The sequence below is a fragment of the Nicotiana attenuata genome, unplaced genomic scaffold, assembly GCF_001879085.1.
Source record: "Nicotiana attenuata strain UT unplaced genomic scaffold, NIATTr2, whole genome shotgun sequence".
NCBI classification, from domain to species: domain Eukaryota; kingdom Viridiplantae; phylum Streptophyta; class Magnoliopsida; order Solanales; family Solanaceae; genus Nicotiana; species Nicotiana attenuata.
The window spans coordinates 455,360-480,935 of record NW_017670649.1 but is presented as its reverse complement, the minus strand read 5'-3'; the positions used below and the strand labels follow the sequence as shown (position 1 = coordinate 480,935).

Below are 25,576 nucleotides of genomic sequence, written 5' to 3'. Positions count from 1 at the left end.
TCTATTCTGCCTTCCGAGGTTAAGCTCTACCTCCATCTGCATTTCTTGCATTGCATAAGGCTACTATTATGCCTTCCGAGACTAAGCTCTCTCTCCATAATTGCATAAGGCTACTATTCTGCCTTCCGAGGTTAAGCTCTACCTCCATCTGCATTTCTTGCATTGCATAAGGCTACTATTCTGCCTTCCAAGACTAAGCTCTGTCTCCATAATTGCATATGGCTACTATTCTGCCTTCCGAGGTTAAGCCCTACCTCCATCTGCATTTCTTGCATTGCATAAGGCTACCATTCTGCCTTCTGAGACTAAGCACTGTCTCCATCTGCATTCTCGCATTGCATAAGGCTACTATTCTGCCTTCCGAGACTAAGCACTGTTTCCATCTACATTCTTGCATTGCATAAGGCTACTATTCTGCCTTCCGGGACTAAGCATTGTCTCCACCTGCATTCTTGCATTGCATAAGGCTACCATTCTGCCTTCCGAGACTAAGCCCTATCTCCATCTGCATCGGCTAAAAGATCGCTACCTTGCATGGCTGAAAGATCGCCACCTTTATTTAAATCCTGCATCGGCTGAAATATCACCGCTTTTATTTACATCGGCTGGCTAAAATATCGCCACCTTTATTTAAGTCCTGCATCGATTGAAATATCGCCACTTTTATTTACATCTGCTGGCTGAAACATCACCACTTTATTTAAATCCTGCATCGGCTGAAATATCGCCACTTTTATTTACATCTGCTGGCTGAAACATCGCCACTTTATTCTTTCTTGCATGGCTGGAATATCGCCACCCTTTCATTTACGTCTTGCATGGGCTGAAAGATCGCCACCTTCTGCATTTCATGGGCTGAAAGATTGCCAAATTGTCCAAAGGCGTCATTGTTCGGAGGCACCATTTTCATAGCCCGAGAACACCATGCCATGGCCTGAGGACCCCATTTTTTATCTTTTGCATATCATTATTCAAAGACATCATAGTTCGGAGGCATCATTCTCATAGCTTGAGAACATCATTGCATAGCCTGCGAATCCTTTATTATACGCTTTATGGCCCAGGACATCATGGTCCGAGGACGTCATCCTACCCGTCGGAAGACAGCATTCATGGTCCAATGGGAACTTGCATCACGTTTAAATTTACGCACAGTATATGCTTGTATTGCTTATTTGCAGGTAAACTGGCGAGCAATGGCCATCTCGGCAGGAGCAATCTCGCTCCAGTTCCCGCAGCCCTATTAGACCTTAACCATTTATCCCAACCTGAAGATTGCGTCCGTTCTTGAAAGGTCTCTGTCGGCATATTCTGTCGACGGATCCCGAACTACATATGGCCTGATTCCTGTAAGACCAGGGATATGTAGGCAACTCAGAAACTAGAGCGCGACCAAATTTCTTCAAAACATTTCGTTCGGTCAAAATTGGTCATCATATCTTTACCCGACAACTCTTTCATCCTTTCCGGGTAAAGAGGGGCAGCTGTTGATACCCAATTTTTCCCTATACAACTTTCATATACAAAATACTCTCAAAATAGCATATATATGCATATATAAGCATAGCTCAGCGTTTTGGTATTTTTCCTAATTTTTAAAGATTTTAAAATTAATTTATTGTTCGTTTTTAGCAGTACAAAAATCAATAGTTATTCCCAAAATTATCATTTTGATGAATAACTTATTTTATTCTCATATTTACACCAAAATATAGTTAAGGTGATTTTGGTATATTTTTACAAACTTATTTGGTATTTAAAAGACTAAATTGCATATAATTATAATTATAGCCTACTTTGAGATTAATAGCATTTTGTAATTGTAAAATTGGGTCCAGTATTTTTAAATTAATGTTTATATATTATTAATTGTTTCAGTACTTTCAATTTTCTTTTTAAATCATTTAATATTTTTTATAAAATGAAAGGGGAAAATTGGCTATTTAACATTTAGCCCAATCTTATTTCAAATACAGCCCCCATTTCCTTTCAATTTAAACCTTAAACTGACCCAACCCCAACCCCAATTAAACCAGCCCAATTCCGTTTTTAACCCGGCCCCAACCCAATCCAAAAACCCGCCCGGCTTTTGCTTTTAATCCGAGCCGTTGATCATTTTGATCAACGGCCAGGGTTCCTCCTTGCCATTTTTAACTCCCCACTATACCCTAATCCCCCATTATTCGATTAGCCAGCCGCCTCTAAATACCCTCCCCCCTCTCAAACTCTCGAATGTTCTTGAAACCCTAATCTACCATTTTCAACCTCCAACTCACCGGAATCCATGGCCTCTCAAGCCATGGTTGGCCTATACTCACCTCCTATTACTCCTATGTGCCTGATACTTGAAGATTCGAGGCCAGACCTCGAAGGTCTTCACTCAGACCTTCACCGACTCGAGGTTTCCAGCCATCTCCAGCCTTGCTCCGGCATATCCTAGCCTTCTGAGTCTGATCCCGACCTTCTTCGACTCCGATCGGTGACTTTTCAAAGCCTTCTCATTCTAGGGTTCTTCTGAAACCCTAACCTTTCGAGGTTCTCTCCGATTCTTTTAGATCTGTTGTGTATCTATGCTCTACTTGAGTTTTCAAACGATTTCCCTAATTTTTTCTTTTGAAAATTACTTTCAAAACCCTTCTTTTCCGATTTAGGGTTTTCTGGAAAGTGTTTAAGTGTTTTATGATTTTCTTCCTTGTTATTCGTATTGTTTTTCTTACTGTGTTTCCTATATCATGTTCTCACTTGCTTTCTGCTGTGTTCTTAAACTTTTTCTTTTACCATGTTCTTGTATGTTCTTTTACTAGGTTATATACTCCGTTCTTGAATGTTCTTTACTGTGTTCTATATGCTTCACGCTTGTGTTTCTTCTACCATGTTTTCCATATTATGTTCTCATGTGCTTTCTACCATGTTCTGGTATTTCTTCTACTATGTCCTGCTATACAATACCTTTCTACTGTGTTCTTTGCTATTTTCCTTCTACCGATCCTTGTTTAGGTTTCTTCTGGAAAAAAAAACCTTAAGCATGTTTCTTCTACTCTTTCTACTGTGTTTGCATGTTTTCTCATGGGTTCCTGAAGGAAACCTCTGAGCCTGTTTTGACTACTTGCCTCCTCATCCCTGTATTTGATGCTAGGTGGAAACCCTAGAATTTGGGAATTCCGCCGAGGTTTGATTATGTGAACTAGGGTTTTGTTTAGAAACCCTTAACTCCTTCAGACTGACTTTGAGTCTTTGAACTGAGTTTTGACATCTTTTGTACAATTCTGAATATTTTGCTAAAACTCTCCTACACCGGAGTTCCTACTGATTTTATAATGGCTAGACAAGTTTCTTTCATGTTTAATGTGTCTGTATGGTTTGTATGTGATGAATCCTTCTTCAAAAAGGTTTTCGAACTAGTGAGTGACTCAGAATTCCTTTTTAATAGGTCTAATTGACTGTTTGCTGATTTTCCTTAAGTTAAAACCTTTTCCATCTTTCTGACTTGGTTCACTCATACCAAATCTCAGGCCTTGTGATTTCGTGGCTGTTAATTGATTTTCTTTCCTTAAATTGTACAACCATGTATTTGAGAAACTCTGTCCTTAAATAACCTTTATGTATTTTCCTTCAATTGCATGCTTTACACAAACATTTGATTAATTTCTTTCCTTAATTGTTTTATACCCGTTTGAATTTGAATCCCTTACTTAAAGGGAGTCTTATGTAATTGATTGACAATCAGTCTTCAATTATTTTCTCATGACTTGCACACTATAAATACATGAACCTTTTTTCACAAGGCACACACGATTGAACACACTTCAAACTATACGATTTCACAATCCCTTCTGAACTCTCACTTAAAAGTATTCTGTCTTCCTGTCTGCACTTTGGCTTTTACAAGACTACTGCTTTTCTTACTTGTTTCCTTAAAACTGGTATGTCCTAATTTTAGTTTCAGCTTCTTCCCTATGTGTTTACTTTACAGTTGCTAAACTCTTGCCTACTTTGTTGTTCCTGTTCAGTAGTTAAATTATATGTGTTTCTTTCTTTGTATCTTGCTTCTATTATGAATCCCCATACCCCATTCCCCTATGTGTGCTGAGTTAAAGTTCATGGCCTGGCAGCATCCAAATTGCTGCCCAGGTTTGAACCTGACCTTCAATAGGCCCTAACTCCCAGTTTAAAGCTGACAGGCTGGCCAGGGGTGTGCCAGCATCCCAATTGCTGGGCATGACCACCAGCCTGCCATAGACTTCCCTAATTTCCCCTCCATTGCACTTACACTTACTCCTAGACTCTAAGTTCTGCCCCCCTCCTATGAGCCTTGCCTTGGGACCTTGAGTTCCCTCTGAACTTGGACATTTGAGGGCTGGCCCTTCCACACTGCACTATAATGGGTGTAAGCACTGCCTGAAGTTCATGAAGCTCCTTGGAACTTTGACACATTCCAAATAAGAGAAAGGATTTGGAAATCTGATCTTTGGAAGTTGGTTAATTTTATGTATCAGACTAGGAGTCTGAATTAGGCTCTCCTTGGTTGGAATTTTAATTGCTGATGTAATTTACTTTTCTGGATTCATTCAAGTTGTAATAATTTGTAATAACTATGGGGTGTATAGTTAAAATGGGGGAGGGTCTCTCATGTTATGCATATGGGGTAGATATCATGCTTTAGGTTTATTTCTGCAATCACAGCCTGTTCATTACTGCATTAGAAATCATGCCTATAAGTCATTTCATTATGCATTTAGAAATCATGTCTATAAGTTTATCTGCATTTAGAAATCCTGTCTATAAGTTTATTCATTACTGCATTAGAAATCATGCCTATAAGTCATTTCATTATGCATTTAGAAATCATGTCTATAAGTTTATCTACATTTAGAAATCCTGTCTATAAGTTCATTCGCATATGCATATAAAAATCCTGCCTATAAGTTTATTCATTACTGCAAATAGAAATCCTGCCTATAAGTATATTCATCGGCATATAGAAATCCTGCCTATAAGTTATTCATCTGCATTAGAAATCATGTCTGTAAGTTTCTGCACTTCTGCATATACACATTAGGCAAACAGTTTATAGGTTAAAATAAATCGGTTGCATCCTAGACACCATGCTTATAGGACTCCTGCACTTATGTAACTGTTTTAAAATAAATAACGCTTAGAAGCCATGCCTATACGGGTAATCGTTTGAATCTGATTCGTCCACAAGCCTAAAATCAGTAGTAAATGTCGTTTAATATCTGTAGAACTTGTTTGTTTCTAAAATCAGTAATCTTACTTTAAAATCAGTACCCCTTCTGCAACGTTAGATATCGTGATTACAGGCTTCATTTAGGCAAACCTGTAGGTAATTAATCAACTATACCAGTCTTTAATAATTACAACCAGCAGGCAGGTCTAATTCGGACTTCTTATCTGAAAATATGTGATGTATCAGCCACCCTTCCTACGTTAAGTTTAATTAAAGACCTAACAAGTATTTGTAAGCCATGCTAAATAATTTGCTGCTTTGAATGAGGAGGCCTACTTGAGCCTTAACTGCTATGTGCTTCCCCATAATCTGCCTTATGTGTTTTGTTTGTCGCTCTAGAATTTTATCCTTTTAAAACCATACAAAACCCACATCTCCCTTACCTTTAGGATTAGCAGTCTCAAATGCCTCCGGGACTGATAGGATCGGGGCGGGTACTAGCATGCAATAAGTAACGAAACCATTCCGCGATTAATACCTTAACGGGGTGGGAAAGGGTAGATATAGATATGATGACCGGTGCGCAAATACCACGTGTAGCCCCTCTTTGAGGAGTGATTACCGGGTATTGCATTGATGTGATCCATATTATTTGTAAACCTAGGACCCCCTTCCCTTTATTTGTTTATTTATCACTTTTTTCAGAATTTTCAAGCTTGTTTTTCTCAAAATTCGAGCCCCTTTCTGTTTTCTTCAAACTTTAACTTATCTGCAAACTTTAATATGACAATCCCTCATATCTGAAGCCCTTATTTGCTTATTTGTTACTTGTACTTGAAGTCACAATTATAACATGGCCGGGAACCACACTAGTGGATCTTGAGGGGTGCCTAACACCTTCCCCTCGAGATAATTTCTAGCCCTTACCCAAACTCTTGTTCTTCAAACTCAAACCCTTCTTAGTGTCCTAATGCACTTAATCATTAGGTGGCGACTCTTCAAACTCCAAAACCCAATTCCCAAAAGGGAACGAGTTGTCCTCCAAAATGTCGTAAACCCGATTTCGCCTTTAAGAAAAAGGGGGCATCGACACTCCTTAATATAGTGACTTCCATAATCCTCTAAGGAATATGTAGTTCTAACGAACAGAAAATGAGCTGACTTTGTAAGCGTATCAACAATCACCCGTATCGAATCGAACTTACGCTGGGTATGAGGTAAGCCTACGATGAAATCCATATTGATTACTTCCCATTTCCAAGTCGGAGTCTCTATAGCCTGCAATAACCTACGGGTTTCTGATGCTCAATCTTAACTTGCTGACACTTAGGTCACTGAGCAACAAACTCCAATATATCCTTTTTCATTCCGTCCCACCAGTATACTTCCCAGATATGATGATACATCTTTGTTGCTCCTGGATGGATAGAATAACGAGAATAATGAGTTTCTCCCATAACCTGCCGACGCAACCCTACAACATTAGGGATATAATCGTCCTCGATATCTGAGGACCCCATCTTCTGTAACCTCAAACGGTGTCTTCTCTTTCTGAGGGGTGGTGTCCCTATAATGAACTAACACAGGATCCTCGTATTGGCATTCCTTTACTTCAGTTACTAAAGAGGATGTTGTCGTATCCTGAATAGTAATTCCAATATCACCTGAGTCCGGTAAATGAACTCCAAGACTAGCTAGCTGATGAACCTAATGGGCTATTCTCCTCTTTTCTGGCTGTAAATATGACAGGCTACCCATATATCTACGGCTGAGGGCGTCAGCTACTACGTTTTCTTTCCCTGGATGGTATAAAATATCAACGTCATAGTCTTTAAGTAGCTCCAACCATCTCCTTTGACGTAAATTTAATTCCTTTTGCTTGAAGATATATTGGAGGCTTTTATGATCCGTATAGATATCAACATGAATGCCATACAAGTAGTGCCTCCACATCTTTAGTGCATGAATCACCGCGGCTAACTCTAAATCGTGGGTCGGGTAGTTGCTCTCGTGCTTTCTTAGTTGTCTAGAAGCATAAGCTACAACCTTACCATGCTGCATCAGCACACAACCCAATCCAACGCCTGAAGCGTCACAATAGATCACATAACCATCAGTCCCTTTCTGGGAGCGTTAGAACCGGTGCTGAAGTTAATCTGTCCTTTAATGCCTGGAAGCTCCGTTCGCAAGCATCAGTCCATTGAAACTTTGCTCCCTTCTAAGTCAACTTTGTCAAAGGTGCTGAAAAGGAAGAAAATACCTCTACAAATCTCCTGTAATAACCTGCCAAACCGAGAAAGCTACAAACCTCTATCGGTGTTGTGGGTCTAGGCCAAGTCTTTACTGCCTCAATCTTTTGTGTATCCACCTGGATGCCTTCACCCGAAATGATATGCCCAAGAAAAGCTACAGAGTTCAACCAGAATTCATATTTAGAGAATTTTGCATACAAATTCCCTTTTTGTAGAACTCTGAGCACAGTACGCAGATGATCTACATGCTCAGCCTCTGAACGAGAATACACCAATATATCATCGATAAACACAATTATGGACAGATCTAAAATGGTCCTGAACACACGGTTCATCAAATCCATGAATATTGCAGGGGCATTGGTTAAACAGAACGACATAACACGAAACTCAAAGTGCCCATATCTTGTCCTGAATGCTGTCTTCGGAATATCTTCCTCCTTAACCCTTACTTGATGGTACCCGGACCTCAATTCTATTTTTGAAAAACACTTGGCACTTTGCAACTGATCAAATAAATCATCAATCCTCAAGAGCGGGTACTTATTCTTGATCGTACCTTATTCAACTGTCTATAATCAATACACATCCATAAGGAACCATCTTTCTTCCTCACAAATAACACAGGTGCTCCCCACGGTGATGTACTAAGTCTGATAAAACCTTTTTCAAGCAAGTCCCTTAGTTGTTCCTTTAACTTTTTCAGCTCTGCGGGGGCCATTCTATAGGGAGGAATAGATATTGGATGAGTATCTGGTAGTAGGTCAATAGTAAACTCAATTTCTCGCTCTAGCGGAAGGCCCGAAAGCTCATCGGGAAAAACATCGGAAACTCATTAACCGCAGGGATGGACTGAATGGTTGGTGACTCTACTTCCATATCCTGAACCCAAACTAAGTGATAAATACAGCCCTTACTGATCATCTTCCTTGCCTTGAGATAGGAAATAAACCTACCTCTCGGCGATGTTGTATTACCTTTCGACTCCAAAACAGGCTCCCCTGGAGATTGAAATCAGACTATCTTTGCTCTACAATCAACGTTGGCATGACAAGAAGCCAACCAATCCATACACATTATAACATCAAATTCTACCATATATAACTCCATTAGGTCCGCTACGGTAGATCGACTATGAACTACTATTATACAGCCCCTATATACTCGCTTAGCTATCACTGAGTCCCCAACAGGTCTAGACACCTAAAAATGTTTAACAGATTCAGGTTTTATTCCAAACTTACTAGCAACCAACGGAGTAACGTATGATAAGGTGGAACCTAGGTCAATCAGTGCATATACATCATATGAGGAGACTGATAATATACCTGTAACAACATTAGGCGATGACTCCTGGTCCTGTCGTCTTGCCAACGCATAAAGGCGGTTCTGAGGACTGCTTAAGCTAGATGCTCCGCCTCTGCCTATACCACGACTCATTGGTGCTTGTGGACCTTGCCTAGGGGGTCGTACTGATGATGACGAATCAGCTACAGATCCCGCTGGTTGAGCTATGCTTGCATCACCTCTCATCGGACAATCCCTCATAACGTGGCCTGGATAAACACAAGTATAACAAACACCTAATCCCATACGGCATTGTTTGATATGCTGCTTACCACATTGAGCACATCGTGGCAAGGGCGACCTCATCTGACTTGTCTCACCCCTATACTGAGAACCTGAGGCCCTGAAATTCTGACCAAATCCTGAATATGAGGAACGATCAAACCTCTTACCGCCAAACTGAGGGGGCGCGCTAGCTGATGGATGGGCTGGATACCTCGAGTATTGTTGCCTCTGACCACCTCGAAACTTACCAAAAGGACCCGAAGACCTCGCTCTCTTATTCTGCGCCCTATCATGCTCACGATCCATCCTCTGCTTCTGCTTACGCTCCTCTACACCCTGAGCGTATTCCTGAATACGAGAAATATCCATGTTCGGCTGAAGCGAGAGCGAATACAATCGTTAAGCAAGTGAGGCTCTAATCCAATCACGAACTGGTGCACCCGATCCTCCATCTTAGATACAATAGTGGGGGCATACCTAGCCAACGAATCAAACTGAAGGTTGTACTCCCGAACACTCATGTTACCTTGCCGAAGGGTCAAGAACCTATCAACTCTGGCCCGTCTAAACTCTGGTGGCAGATAATGGCGAAGAAAAGCTTCTGTAAACTCCTGCCATACTGCTGGAGGGGAATCCTCACCTCTGGACAATTCCCAAGACTCGTACCAATTAACTGAAATATCTCGGAGTCTATAGGAAGCTAGCTCAACTGACTCTGTCGTAGTGGTCTTCATTACCCTTAACGTCCTCTGTATTCTATCAATAAATACATGAGGGTCCTTGTTTGGATCTGCTCCAGTGAATACCTGAGGGTCTAAATTAATGAAGTCACGAACTCTCACACTGACGGACCTACCTGCATGACCAATACCTACCTCCTCACGCCGAGCCTGCGCAGCTACTAATCGAGTTAATAGCTGAATAGCATCTCTCATCTCCTGACCCGGTGTATCTGGCTGAGAAGCCGGACGTACAGGGGCGGGCGCTGGAGCTGGTGCCCCTCGGAACTCTTCTGGAAAGGGCGGGATATGTGAAGTCTAAGATTGAATCTCACTATGAGACTCTCCCCGAGCCCTGGTAACTTATGGCGCTTGACTAGTAGTCTCACCAGCCACAGACTTTTCCTTCTGGGCAGCTGTAGTCTTCGGAGACATCGCTGAAAACGTAACATCTTGTTAGGAACGTAAATCCTTATATTGCACGATCTAAGATAAGAAGAGAGGATAACATCCTATATGTCCTGTAGCCTCCTATCTATAAGTATGGTGTACAACACACCCATAAACAAGACTCTACTAGACATGGTCTGTAGACAACCCTAGGATAGAACTGCTCTGATACCACTTTTGTCACGATCCAAACCGATGGGCCGCGACGAGTGCCCGAGTCCTACCTGTCGAACACCCTTAAGCATGCGACTAAGATATAAACATGAATAATATCTGCTGAATTACGAGAGTAACATGCGCGAGGAAAACCTGTCCAAAAGACATATATACATATACGTGCGGATTACAGTGGGTGAGCTGACAAGACCGCATACTATCCAACTGGACATAACTACCTATAGACCTCTAATAGAAATATAACTGTACAAAGACGGGACTGAGCCATGTCATACCCATATGTGAGAAAGCACGGGAGAAAATATATTATTGACTAATATTGACAATGATACAATGAGCCCTATATATACAATACATGTCCTACTCCTAATACATATGGGATTAGGGTTATTTACTACTATTTAGACAATGAAACTAACACTCCCCCTCAAGCTGGTGCATATAAATCATATGTACTGAGCTTGTTACATATATAACTAATACGAGGACCAGTGAGGGACTTGGTGAAAATATCAGCAAGCTGATCATTCGACTTCACAAATTTTGTAGCAATATCTCCCAAGAGTATCTTTTCTCTAACAAAGTGACAGTCAATCTCGATGTGTTTAGTTCTCTCATGGAACACTGGATTTGACGCAATATGAAGAGCAGCTTGATTATCACACACAAGTCTCATCTGACTAATCTCACCAAATTTCAACTCCTTGAGCAACTGTTTGATCCAAATTAGCTCACATGTGGCCATAGCCATTGCTCGATATTCTGCTTCTGCACTAGACCGAGCAATCGCATTCTGTTTCTTGCTCTTCCAAGATACCAAATTTCCTCCTACTAAGACACAATATCTAGACGTAGAACGTCTATCAGAAGGTGATCCTGCCCAATCAGCATCTGAGTATCCAACGATCTGCTCATGGCCTCGATCTTCAAACAATAAGCCTTTGCCTGGAGCTGATTTTATATACCGAAGAATGCGAACAACTGCATCCCAATGACTATCATAGGGAGAATCCATAAACTGACTCACAACACTCACATGAAAGGAAATGTCAGGTCTAGTCACTGTGAGGTAATTTAATTTACCAACCAACCGCCTATATCTTGCAGGATCACTAAGAGGCTCCCCCTGTCCTGGCAGAAGTTTAGAATTCGGATCTATCGGAGTGCCAACAGGTCTACAACCTGTCATTCCTGTCTCCTCAAGAATATCTAAGGCATACTTCCGTTGTGAGATCACAATACCTGAGCTAGACTGAGCGACCTCAATACCCAGAAAATACTTTAATCTGCCCAGATCCTTAGTCTGAAAGTGTTGAAAGAGATGTTGCTTCAACTTACTAATACTATGATGATAATTGCCGGTAATAACAATATCGTCAACATAAACGACCAGATAAATACAGAGATTTGAAGCAGAATGTTGATAAAATATAGAGTGATCAGCTTCACTACGAGTCATGCCAAACTCCTGAATAACTGTGCTGAACTTACCAAACCAGGCTCGAGGAGACTGCTTTAGACCATAGAGGGACCGGCGCAACCGACATACAAGGCCACTAGACTCCCCCTGAGCAACAAAACCAGGTGGTTGCTCCATATAAACCTCACCTTCAAGGTCACCGTGAAGAAAAACATTCTTAATGTCCAACTGATAGAGAGGCCAATGGCGAACAACAGCCATGGATAGAAAAAGGCGGACTGATGCAATTTTAGCCACGGGAGAAAAAGTATCACTGTAATCGAGTCCAAATATCTGAGTATATCCTTTGGCAACAAGACGAGCCTTAAGTCGATCAACCTGGACATCTGGACCAACTTTGACTGCATACACCCAACGACAACCAACAGTCGATTTACCCGAAGGAAGAGGAACAAGCTCAAAGTACCACTCATATGTAAAGCAGACATCTCGTCAATCATTGTCTGTCGCCATCCGGGATGAGACACTGCTTCACCTGTAGACTTAGGGATGGAAACAGAGGACAAAGATGACACAAATGCACAATGGGATGATGAGATACGATGGTAACTTAAACCGATATAATGAGGATTAGGATTAAGTGTGGACTGTATACCTTTTTGTAGTGCAATCGGTTGATTAAGAGGAGACAAGTCCGCAATATTAGCAAGGTCAGGTGCAGGACGTGAATCAGCTAGGCTTGATGCTGGGGGTGGACGACGATGATAAGTCAGGAGGGGTGGAGCTGTAGAAGGTTGAACTGGACTAGGTGGTGGCACTGGAGCTATAGTTGGTGGAACTGGACTAGGTGGTGGCACTGGAGCTATAGTTGGTGGAACTGGACTAGGTGGTGGCACTGGACTCGGTGGTGACACTAGAGCTATAGGTGGTGGAGCTGTAACTGGAACTGTAGGCGGTGGAGCTATGGAGGAAGATGAATGGGTGATAGGGACTGAATCTCCAAAAGAAGGAACAGGTAGCACCGCAGAAATATCTAAGTGATTAACTGGACCTGTGAAGTATGACTGGGTTTCAAAGAAGGTGACATCAGCAGACATAAGAAATCGCTGAAGGTCAGGAGAATAACATCGATATCCCTTTTGCGTTCTCGAGTAACCCAGAAATATGCACTTAAGAGCACGAGGAGCTAACTTATCTTTTCCTGGAGTAAGGTCATGAACAAAGCACGTACTCCCAAAGATACGGGGAGAGAACAAGGGTAAGTGGGGAAACAGGACAGAGAATGGAACTTGATTTTTGATAGCTCAAGATGGCATACGATTAATAAGATAACAAGATGTAAGAACTGCATCCCCCCAAAAACGCAGCGGAACATGAGATTATATGAGTAGGGTACGAGCAGTTTCAATAAGATATCTATTCTTTCTTTCAGCTACCCCATTTTGTTGGGATGTGTACGGACAAGATGTTTGATGAATAATCCCATGGGAGTTCATAAACTGCTGAAATGGGGAAGACAAATACTCTAGGGCATTATCACTACGAAATGTGCGGATAGAAACCCCAAATTGATTTTGAATTTCAGCATGGAAGGTCTGGAAAATAGAAAACAACTCTGATCGATTTTTGATCAAAAATATCCAAGTGCACCTGGAATAATCATCAATGAAACTGACAAAGTGGCGGAATCCTAAGTTAGAACTAACTCGACTAGGACCCCAAACATCTGAATAGACTAAAGTAAAAGGTGACTCTGCTCGATTGTCAAGACGCCGCGGGAAATGGGAGCGGGTATGCTTACCGAGCTGACACGACTCACACTCTAGAGTGGACAAGTGAGATAAGCCAGGTACCATTTTCTGAAGTTTTGACAAACTGGGATGTCCTAACCGTTTATGTAATAAATCTGGTGAATCAGTAATGGGAGAAGTTATTGGAGGAAGACAAGATGGGAGTCCATGTGATTTTGCAAGGATGAGGTAATAAAGTCCATCTGATTCGCGTCCGGTACCAATGATCCGCCATGTACTGCGTTCCTGTATAAAAACAAGGCCATCAAGAAATAAAACAGCAGATATAAGTGATTTGGCTAAGCGACTAACGGCTATAAGATTAAAAGGACTATCAGGAACATAAAGAACTGAGTCTAAAGGTAAGGAAGGAAGTGGACTTGCTTGACCTATCGCAGTTGCCATGGCTTGAGACCCATTGGCCATTGTGACCGTTGGAAGAGATTGAGAATATGAGATACTAGTGAAAAGAGATTTGTTAACAGAAATATGATCAGATGCACCTGAATCAATGACCCAAGACTCAGAAGGTGAAGATTGGGAGACACAAGTCATGCTACTATTTGTTGGAACAACGGAGGTTAATCTTGAAGATGTCTGTTTACGTGCTTTGTATTGAAGGAACTCAATATAATCCAGTAAAGAAACCATCTGGATTGGATTCATTGCATTTAATCCAACGGATTGTGAGCTAAAGGCTTCAGGTACGAATTCCATTATAAAATCGTGCCGAAAAAAGCAGAAAATTGCTGGGATCACTGTTCACGCCGGAAAAATCACTGTAGTTCGCCGGAAAAAACTCAAAGTGGTCGGAATTTGATTTGAACCAGATGGGTAGGCTCGGAATTGTGAGGAGAGAAAGTTGTCCTGAAGGAATTTTGCAAAAAAGTGGCCGGAAACAGTGTCACGCGCCGGCGTCGGAGCTTCGCCGGAAAATTTCTTCCGGCGGCGCGTGGGGGGTTTTCTGATGGAGAAATTTTTATGGGTTGGTCGCCAGAGGCCGATCTACTTCGTGGTGGTGTTGGTTTTTGCACAACACTGACGAAAAGTGGTTTTTTTTGTTACAGACAGCCTCTTAAGTGGCCGGAAAATTGCACGGCAATTAGGTCTTTCTTCCTGGAGGCCGCTGGAATGATGCACAACGATAATTTCTCACTGACCCTCTGATACCATGTGAGAAAGCACGGGAGAAAATATATTATTGACTAATATTGATAATGATACAATGAGCCCTATATATACAATATATGTCCTACTCCTAATACATATGGATTAGGGTTATTTACTACTATTTAGACAATGAAACTAACACCATATATATATATATATATATATATATATATATATATATATATATATATATATATATATATATATGTAAACATATCGTACCAAAATCAAAAGCAGCTCCAGATCAAGTGGAGCACGCCAACTCTCGCTGATCAAGGATCCTAAGAAGGGGGACCGTCGACTTGCCTACCTACACCTGCAAGCATGAAACGCAGACCTCGTGAAACAGGGTACCAGTACGAAAATGTATTGAGTATGTAAGGCATGAAAATCAGTACGTAAAAGACATAGATGAAACATGGAATAAAGAAATCCATCTGTAAATCTAAATAACTTTTTAAATTCTGAAACATTTATAATGTCATGCACGTGCATATAAATGTCGTGTCTTGCATAGGTATGGGTGTACATAATATCATCAAGCCACTGAGGGCATCCCATCATATCGTCTCGGCCACTGTGGGCAACATCATCAACATATACCAACTGATCAGGTGGCGGTGCGTATATAACGCCGTAACCTTTTTCCCATATCCCATATACATAAATATATACATATAAATACGCGTATATAACTTCGTCTCGTCATGGGTCAATGTACATGCATAAATGAATAAAATGCATGAAAAGATGTTAAAAATCTCAATATTCTTTTCGGATAAACTTTATCAACTGCGTATTATTTTGAGACCCATGAACAAAAGATATAATAATATGTCACATGGGGAATCAAGAACAAAGATACCCCTAGTATTTCTATGAATAGAGTCGTTTATGAAAACTGTGCGCTTGCTCGTTTCTTCTGTATAACTTGGACCATGCCAAAAAGAAAGAAGGGATAGCCTTAACATATCCGGAGTAGGAAAAAAATCCGTATGATGTTCTTGAAATTTTTTTTACCGTACTTCTTTAGAACCGCAAAATTTCTCCTTTGCTAAAACCCTAAAATTCTTGCTGGAATTTGTTGGAATTGTAGAAGTCACGTTGATTACAGTATAAAATTTGATCTTTAATGTGTTTTTGAGAAGGTAAAGTTTGAAGGAGTTATGGATGGCTAACGTTCTTTCACAAGTCTTCCAATGCAGAGTCTTGAAAATGAAAGGAATTTGAAAGACTTTGATATCCAAAGTCTTGAAAATGAAAGGAATTTGTTGTATGGCCCCAAAAAATTTCGCTAAGTAATTTAGGATTTCGTGGTGCTGGGTAGACTAATTATAATATTTTATATTCTATTAACATGGTGGGCATCAATTGGATTTGGTAAATAGGTGTATAAGCCTTATAATGTATAATGTAATGTGGGGTCAAATGGGAGGCCTAAGTCCAAGTCAAATTGGAAAATTTCATAATAGGCTAAAATTCCAAATGAGTTTGCACAAGTCCACACTTTGAACGAGCATATCTAAATACATATAAGGTTTTATAGGATGAACCACCTATCATATGTAAGATCTTCAAGTCTAGTTTCCAACGCTTCAAACCGTTTTTCATTTGGACATTCCTACACTAAGTTATGATCAAATTACCAAAGGCTGCATAATGCAATTTGCGGCCATTCTGCGACCATTATGCGATCGTAGAAGTGGTTATGCGACCGCAAAATGGTCGCAGACCTGTCCAGTGTAGCCCAATTCTGGGCACCGGATTTTGCGATGCGTCTGCGGCCCACATTCCTGTTTTGCGGTCCATTAGGCGACCACAGACCCGATTTCGGAGGCTTATTTTTCCTATTTTTATAACCCGACCCCATTTTAATAAATAGGCTTAGGGGCTTCATTTGGGGTCATTTTCTACTGATTTTAGAGAGAGGAAAGAACAATATATAGAGAGAAAGAGAGAACCTAGCACTCCAAATCACCTAATCTTGTTCAAATCTTCAAGAATCAAGGAAGCAAGCCACTAGATTATCATCCATCCGGGTAAGTCCTACTCCTAGAGCTTTAATGCAAGAGGTTAAGCGTTCAAATATATGGTAGGGTTAGAAATAAGCCATGCATGTACACTAGGTTGTAGGATGTGGACTTTTCAACTATTTTTGGGTAGTTTCTTGTTGAAATTAGTTGAGGAAAGAAGGGGTTTCAAGTATAGGACCTTGAAGTCTATTTCACATGTTAGGTGTTCAATGAAATCCCTAAGAGAGTTGCACCATAGGGGTCTTTCTAATTATTAATCAATTTTTGTTATCTTCCTATAGATTATTATCGCTAGAAGTATTGGGGCATTGTTGTAACTTAAGGAAAGCTCAACAAGGTATGTTGGCTGAACTTTCTCTCTTGGAATCGAATTCCATAAATGTTTCCGTAAGTTCAAGTATGGTTGGCTCAAAGTTCCTAATTCCTATAATCCGGGTTATCCCCTATAAATTCATAAACTTGATTATTTTGGATGAGCCTTATATCGAAAGATAGATGCTTAAAGTAGGGTTTGCTTATTAAAATGGTATGGGTTGAGTTGTATGTTAAATAAAAACTAGTATACCAATTCTCGATATGTTTAATTACTCTTATGTGTACCAAATGCTTTAGTTGAGTGTGTCTAGTTGTTGATAATCTATAAAGATGTTTGAAAATAAATTAAACGAGTTGGAAAAATAGAATGTGGATAACGTGCCAATGACTTAAGTTATATTTGTGCCTAGTGATGCCTATGGAATGAGAAAATGTGAAACATATTATGAAATGAGCCTCGACTCAACTGTTTTAAAATGACTTCGAAAATAAAATTACCTAAAAGCTTTTGGTACTCAATTCTTCCCCATAAGTTGTTGTTTTAACTAATGCCTTATCTTATAATGTATTCACTGTGATTCGAGTTCTTACGTACTCCGGTTTTGAAACTGTACATTGTTGTGATTGGGAAAGAGTAATTCAAGAATAATTGGTGTATTGCTTGCTTATGACTTTGATGTGTGTATCTATTGCTGGTTGGTATGCCCCAATCTTTGGGAAGGAAACCTTTTGTGTTTAAATTTCACATTGCTAATGAACTTGAGGTATATGATTCTGGAATACTTTGTAGGTTGGTAATTGGTGATGATCGTTGAAATTAAAAGAAGTGAAAGTATGGAATATAGAATGCGGCCAACATGCCATGAATAATGAATCTTGTTAAAGGCCCAAAGAGCCAAGAGAATATTATTAATGTGGATGGTTGAATATTCTAATAAAGATTTGTACAATGTGAAAGATTCTGGGATGAATACATTTCTATATATGTGTTATCTTTGTGTGCAATTAAAATAAAAATGTTTTTGGGAGTATAATTAGCAAGAGCGAGAAAGGGTGGGTCATAAGGCCCACACCTGAAACTACACGTGCCGGTGTGGGTGGATTGTGATTTGGGATGAAATTGAAATATTGGTAAAATTGTGATATTTCCCCCAAAGTGGGATGAAACTAATACCTGTGAATTGAAAAAGAAAAAGCCAACCCACACGGCATATGTGGGAAGGCGGCCTAGCTGATCGGGTGGAGATCAGACTCCATGTTGCGCACATGGTGGTACTACTCTTGTAACAACTTTCTTTCGCATCATAATGTCAAACCACATTGTCCGTGGGGAGATGGCCTAGCTGACCGGACCTGATCAGACTCCGTGCTAACAAAGACAGTGGAATATCGGTGCTAATGATCTCCCAACCCAAAAAGAAAAAAATAAATATATATATATATATATATATATATATATATATATATATATATATATATATATATATATACTATTTTCGTACTTTGGAAATCGTTATGTTTCAATTGGTTATTTGGATATTGTTTATTGTGACTTGATGGCTCTATGTGTTGTCTTTGCTTATATGGACATTCTATTTTGAAAGAGGACCTTTAGCTATTCATACTAGTGCTATTCGACGGCACTAACGCCCCTTTTGCCAGGGCACTGTATCTTTAAATGATACACAATAGATAACGTTTTTCTCAACACAAAAGTAGATCAATATTCAACAGTATATTCAAAAGACATAACACAACCAATGGCTCTGATATCAATGATGATTTAATAGTAACAGGGACATTGAATTTGTGTACGTATTAATATCAGCAGAAGTTTTTGCAGAACCTATTTCTATCAATTGCCGAATCCGACTTCATCTCTCTTGGAAATGAAATTCTTGTTCACGAATTAAATACCTTATTTTTATTTATCATAAAGTGTTTTTTACTTTAGAGAGAATCTTTCACACCCATTCTCTGTTGAGGAACAAAATATATAAAGGAGAGAGAGAGGTTTCAAGAAAATACTACCGCTCACACAAACTGATCGCACGTCCCCATTATTTTTAACATGCACCAGTTTTTTTCTTTTATTTATCTGTATTTTAACTTCCCTAGGTAACCTCTTTAAGGTTTTATCTCCTAAAAATGGGTAGGGTCAGTCCACATGGGCAACCCACGACCCAAACCCAATATCCAACACATATTTTGTGCTGGCGTTATTAATTCCCCTCAGTTTCATTTCTTGGATCCATTGATATCATCAACTAGGGTTGTTCAAAACTGAACCGTAATCGTTAACCGAATCACAAAATTGGCTTATTGGTATCGGATTATTGGGGTAATGGTTGGTGAACAGATTAAGATTTTATAATTAACGGCTTAACGGTTTGTGCATGGATTACTCAATTTCCCTATCGAATAAACCGTTAACCTGTTAAGAACTTTTGTATTTATACTTTTACCTCTATTGAACTAAAGTACTATTTGAACCCTATATCCTTGTCCATAGGAATTTATTGGGAGACCAATAAGGGTGGCATACAATAAAAGATTTCTGAGAGAAGAGACAAAAAAGAATCTCCAGCCCCAAAAATTATCATCTGAATTGATCTCCGTGGCAGAATGACCTAAAACTTGCTGAAATTTGAAAGTTATTCTTGTGAGGAAGTGAGTTTCCACGACCCTTTGTTTATATAGTAGAATCCAGGCAGATATTTAAAAAAAAAATTGTATCAGAAATTTTAATATGGCTTCATATACGTTCCATCTTTTGTTGCATGTGTTATCCGAATTATGTTCTGTTTCCTATCTCTTCTTTTTGTTTAGTGGTGAGGACAAAATGTTTAATCATGTATAAGTTTCAAGACAAATATTCACTATGGTAATTGAATACAATCCGAAGGTGACATATCCTAAATGTTCCCTTATCTCTAATTCTCTATTTCTTTTGGGGCATTTGCATCTATACCCGCTTTTTGTGTCACGTTTTAACTTGTGCCCGCTTTGCAAAAAAAATTGCAAGCGTACCCGTTTTTCGCATAACTTCAGCATACGGGGCTGAAGTAGCAAAGACAATCACGCAAAACTTTAGCATTCTAGTAGCCGGGCCTGAAGTTCAGCTCTAGAGCTGAAGTTTTTATTTTGTAACTGGCGAAGTTCAGCTCTAGAGCTGAAGTTTTTGTTTTGTTACTGGCGAACTTCAGCTCTAGAGCTAAAGTTTTTGTTTTGTTACTGGCGAACTTCAGCTCTAGAGCTAAAGTTTTTGTTTGTAACTGGCGAACTTCAGCTCGCTCTAGAGCTGAAGTTTTTGTTTGTAACTGGGGAACTTCAGCTCTAGAGCTGAAGTTTTTGTCTTTGTAACTGGAGAACTTCAGCTCTAGAGCTGAAGTTTTTGTTTTGTAACGGTTTAACTTCAGCTCTAGAGCTGAAGTTTTTATTTGTAACTGGCGAACTTCAGCTCTAGAGCTGAAGTTTTTATTTTTGTAACTGGAGAACTTCAGCTCTAGAGCTGAAGTTTTTGTTTTGTAACTGTCGAGTTATTTGGAAGCTAGCTTTAGAATAGGATCTGCTCAAATAAGCTGGGGATCCATCCATCAACAACTTGCTAGTTTGTTAAAATCTTTGGGGTAAAATCTGAACACTAGGCTCAAGAATTTTTATGTGCTAACATACTCAATTTAGCTTTACAAGAAACAGCTTTCACCTTAAATAAATGCAAATTAATCATTCCTGATTGCGAGATCAAATAATGAGCTCCGTAATACGGTTAAATTGCAAAGTCGTCGTCACTTAACAATGGTATCTTGATAGTTTCCACTCACAAAAGGAACTATGGAAAATAATTTCTTTTTTAATCATATAAAGGTACAAAAGAAAGTTTTAACTTGTATGCACCAACAGTTTAAAAGAAATTTTACCTAAAAAATAATCTGCACCAACAGCAGCAGAAGAAAGAAGAAGAAGAAAACGAAGGAGGAGGAGAAAGGGGGCTGAAGTTATTTAAAAAGTGGGTACAAGTTAAAAGTTTATAAAAAAAATGGGTATAGGTTAAATGGGGGCAACCAAATAAGGCGCCCCGTGCAATTTTTACATTTCTTTTTTATTGTCTATTTGATTTAACGGATAAATCGTGTGATTACCACCTGATAGCTAATATGTTACCAATCCGTCCGATGTCTTATTCGTTGGCTAAGGATTACTATATTTATAAATCAATAACCGATAAGCCAAACCGTTAAACGTAAATATCCGCCCAATCCACCCGATTAGCACCCCTAGCATCAACTACCTCTTTTTTGGGCTTACAACTATGCTGTACTCAGAAATGTTCTCTGCACTTCTGCTTTATCAACAATATATTAATCACATGCATATTTTACTGACACCACAAAACAAAGAATGAAAACTCAGAAAGCTTGAATGAACCTATTAACCGGAATTAATACAATTTCAAGTACAAAGAATGAAGCCTGATTGGCAAAAAAAGCAACCGTATTCACAGAGGAGTAATTTAGTCAATAGGGTGCACATCCACGCACATGCCAGCTATATTTGTACGAGAGGAAAAAAATTTGAATGGTTAATTTCCGTGAATAAAGTCTGTCTTCACTTGTCTTTCCATCCCAGCTCAATGGCTCTTATCTCCCACAATGCCGAGAGCTTGCGCTCTTGTATCAATGCAGCTTCAGCCATTTCCCTAGCACCCTCGCATGCTTCCATCCCCATGTTGCATTTCTCCGTCTCTTTTTGGTAATGTGAAGATGCTCTCTTTGCACTCATAATTAGAGCATTGGTGTGTTCCAGATTGTCATCGGTGACATTTTTGTGCAAGTTAATTTCCTCTGACAATAGACTGATAATGTCCTTCTTCATCTCGTCATTCATATCACGATCATCTTTACCACAGTCTGCATCCACACAAAAAAAAATGATGCAAGGGATTTTAAGACGCAGCTGAAAAAAGAGTAACAGAAATAAAGAGCGACTCCACTGCATGCAGCCATTCTGCATTGATATCCCTACTCTGGAATGGGCCACTTCCTCTCCTTCAATTCAAAGTCATATACCGGTTGCAATTATATACTCAGCTTGTCTACAATCTCAAACTATCCTCTAACGGGATTACTGTTTTCTTTCTTCTTCTTTTTTTATAACCGAGAAATTCCCCAGGCAACAGAGGCAACAGAATTACTGAATGCGTAGGTTCTTAACTTGATAGAAAAGGCAAAAATGAGTTAAAGGCTCCTACATAGTGTGGCATTATTAGTCCCCCGCTAAAGCTATTCATCATACAACTGTTTGGGTAGTTCCGAAATTTCTGGAAGTTCGGAAAATAAATTCATAAACTTGTCTGAACAAATCTTTTTTTTTTTTTCCTTTTTTTCTCAGTCCACTACAACTTAAGAGAAACATATTTAAGCAGAAAACAAAAAACTTCAACCAGAAAACTAAAGATGCAATATTTCACTTTATATCTTGAGATTGTATAATTTTACATAAGACAATTTTCAGGCTTTGAAACAAGAGCAGTGAGCTAACCTTCCAATGAATTGTTGAAGACATCTGCCAAATAACACATAAACCGAAGATAAGTCATAACAGCCAATACTAATATGCATCTGGAACAAAAAATATCACAGTTGCTAGTTTTGCATCGCGAGACATAAGCATTTGCACAATTTCTACAAGTTTTCCACCATTAAAAGGCCCACCAAAAAACATAAAAAAAAAGAGGAACTATGGAGAAAAGGCATAAATTGGCATTTTTCCTATTAGCCATGAGAGTTTGGATGGTGGCAGCATGATTAAAACCTTATTTCTGCTGCTTTGCAAAACTCTAAAGGACTAGCACTGCAGTATACTGAATAATAAGAAAGTCATTACGGGAGAATCAACATTTATATGTAAAGAAATCAATCTAACTCTTCTATTGACTTGGAAGGCTAGACCGTCACTTCTTATAAGCCAAAAATAATTTGGCAATACTTCTTTCCTGAAGTCTCTTCTGCTGCATTTGCTGATACAAAATTATTGAAACCGAAGTTAGTCGGGTATAGAGAACTTTTCCCATATCCAGCAACATTTGTTTCAAGATACATCAAACTTAATTCCTGCCTTTTTCCCATAGCCAAACAAACATCAAACTTTAAGGTACATTTCACTGCCTTGACTTAATTCCTTTTGGACATTCTATTACCATTAAGAATCTTCAGTTGAAATATGTTGTTCCTTCCTATTGTTAAGAAAGGACAAAGGATTCTACCTCATTTTTCACTATGACAAACACAAAAAGATAAATCCCGTGGAGGATAAAGTGGGGTTCTGCTAAATAGGCAGCTACAATTTTATTAATTGGTTAATTTACGAATTAAATCAAAATCAATCGGTGTATATTTTACTAAAGAATAGCACGTGCTCGCTGCAGATAATGGCATATTCCCGTTTTTGTATCGGGAACTCTTCATTAAGTGCCCCCCTAATAAGAAATAAATAAGCAGTCTAAACGCTTTGCTGGTTAGAAGCAGGAATTTCAGTGATTACTACTGTATCAGCAGTTGATAACTTCAAATTTAAAGCATCATCTTCCTTCATCAAATAAATGCGTAAGTGAATGTAACATGCTTCAGAATGTAATGAACCATAATTTTTAGTCACTATATCTCTAATAAAGAAGCATAGAAATACAGGAAAACTAGATACAGCTGGTATATTTTGTAAATGGAAGGTTATATAAGAAAATGAACAGACCTAAAGGCAGAGAGAGGATGGAATCCTGAGAGCAATCACAAGAACAAGGAGGACATGAAGCCAAAAGAGTAGAGCTGTGCCACAGCCTTGGTGGTCTCACAATGTAAAGAACCAAACACAAACCCAACACAACCGATACAAATCTCACACTACACAGCCTCTGCTCTGATGATGAGTGACCCATAAATGTATCTCCTGTAACAGGAGAAAAAACCAAAGATTGAACCAATGTCAGATTTCACAGAAAACACATAGGATCAACCACCTCAAAAAAAACACATACACACACACAACCACATTTTACCTAGGTGAAAACAATCATGATTTAACTTTAGTCTTCAACTCCAAACATTTGACAAGTCTGAATAGAAACCCACTTTGAAAAAATGGGTGTATTCGTGACCTCCAAAATGTGTAGAAACGAACCTTCGCCAGAGCGAGAGGGGGAGGGGGTGGGGGTGGGGGGGAGGATTGGTGTTATCAAATCTAATTAGGACTTTGGTCTTCTTGAATCTTTTTAGGAAGATAAAGGGTGACCCAGATCTAAAAAGAAGAGAATAATAGCCCCGTTTTCTTTCCAAAAGCTTGGCCAAATACTTTCATTTTTTGTCAAAAGTACTTTTGGCAAAAAAAAAAAAAAAACAAATTTTTAGCAAAAAAGAAGGTTGGCCAAACAGGGTATAAAATGTCTAAAAATTTTGAGAGAGAAAATCGCCAAAAGGAGAAGGGCTCCGAGTATGGGGTCAAGAAGAAGTCTCTGCTTTTAATAATGCAAGAAAAGGGAGTTTTCATCATGAATTTGGACTGTTGGACACAAATTTATAATTTATGGATGCACGGATTTGTTAAGACTTCATCTGAAGTAGTATTAGTAGTAGAAATCCAATTTAAAGAGAAAAAAAATCAGATTCAACTGCATCGGCATATTTGGATGCGAGCACTTTATTTGGGTCTAAATATCACAATGGAACTTTACATTCAAATTAGATATTTTTGTTATAAATAATTATATTGTGGAGGATGTTCATTCCTCATACATAGCTAGGTCTAGCAAAGCAAGCTTTCTAGAAGGAAAAAGTTAACTTATCTATCTAAAACTTTTCTGTTGAAGATGCTCAGCAATGGCGGTTAACAGAAAAGAGACCAAAGGAGGAAGCAATGAGAGACTTCAGACCAAAGATGAGAGCTTAGTGATATTCATACACAACTGCCCACTATATCTATATGTTAATAACTACATTTTAACTTAACTAACAGTTAGCTATTGCTCCACTAATACTATAACTAACTCATTATCTCAACATTTTCCCTCAAGCTGAGAGAGAAACACGTTCATCATTCCCAACTTGTCTACTAGATAGTTATGTTGTGGCTTACACAAATTCTTTGTAAGTAGATCAGCTAGCTACTCTTTGGTTCCAATGTGTGTGTTTGTATCTAGCCATCCTCAATTTTTTCTCTAATAAAATGACGGTCAATATCAAAATATTTTATTGTTTCATGGAATTGGATGAGTTGCAATTTGTATTGCAGCTTTGCAGTTACAGAACAACTGCACATGTAGATGTACTTCAATCCAATCTCTTTAAACAATCCATTTAGCCAGGTAATTACAGCCATAGTAGCAGCGATACTTCTGAACTCTGCTTCAGCAGAACTTCTAGAAATAGTGTTATATCGTTGCATCACCAAATTTTACCATGTATCCAGTGACTGATTTTCTTGTTTCTACACATGCTC

At 39.1% G+C, this 25,576-nt stretch overlaps 1 protein-coding gene across 2 annotated transcripts; it reads right to left on the bottom strand.

Moving 5' to 3' along the window:
• Nucleotides 1-21,488: 21,488 nt before the first annotated feature.
• LOC109241889 lies at nucleotides 21,489-24,790 on the bottom strand. Of its 2 annotated transcripts, XM_019408710.1 has the most exons (4): nucleotides 24,141-24,785; nucleotides 23,837-24,031; nucleotides 22,628-22,651; nucleotides 21,489-21,996 (listed from the first exon to the last, which is right to left on the bottom strand). In XM_019408710.1, exons 2-4 carry the CDS (start codon nucleotides 24,018-24,020, stop codon nucleotides 21,695-21,697), a joined length of 510 nt encoding a protein of 169 aa, XP_019264255.1. In that variant the 5' UTR covers nucleotides 24,021-24,031; nucleotides 24,141-24,785; the 3' UTR covers nucleotides 21,489-21,694. The 2 variants fall into 2 exon arrangements, with proteins under 2 accessions (XP_019264255.1, XP_019264256.1); XM_019408711.1 differs by lacking the exon at nucleotides 22,628-22,651 and having other exon boundaries at nucleotides 24,141-24,790.
• Nucleotides 24,791-25,576: the final 786 nt, after the last annotated feature.

What these genes read in the sequence shown, in the direction of transcription:
- LOC109241889 (XM_019408710.1), bottom strand. Translation starts at nt 24,020, where the DNA reads ATGGGTCACTCATCATCAGAGCAGAGGCTGTGTAGTGTGAGATTTGTA. An exon ending in CATCCTCTCTCTGCCTTTAG is followed by an intron (nt 22,652 to 23,836) that starts GTCTGTTCATTT and finishes GTTATTTGGCAG; the next exon opens with ATGTCTTCAACAATTCATTG. An exon ending in CTTCAACAATTCATTGGAAG is followed by an intron (nt 21,997 to 22,627) that starts GTTAGCTCACTG and finishes GTGTGGATGCAG; the next exon opens with ACTGTGGTAAAGATGATCGT.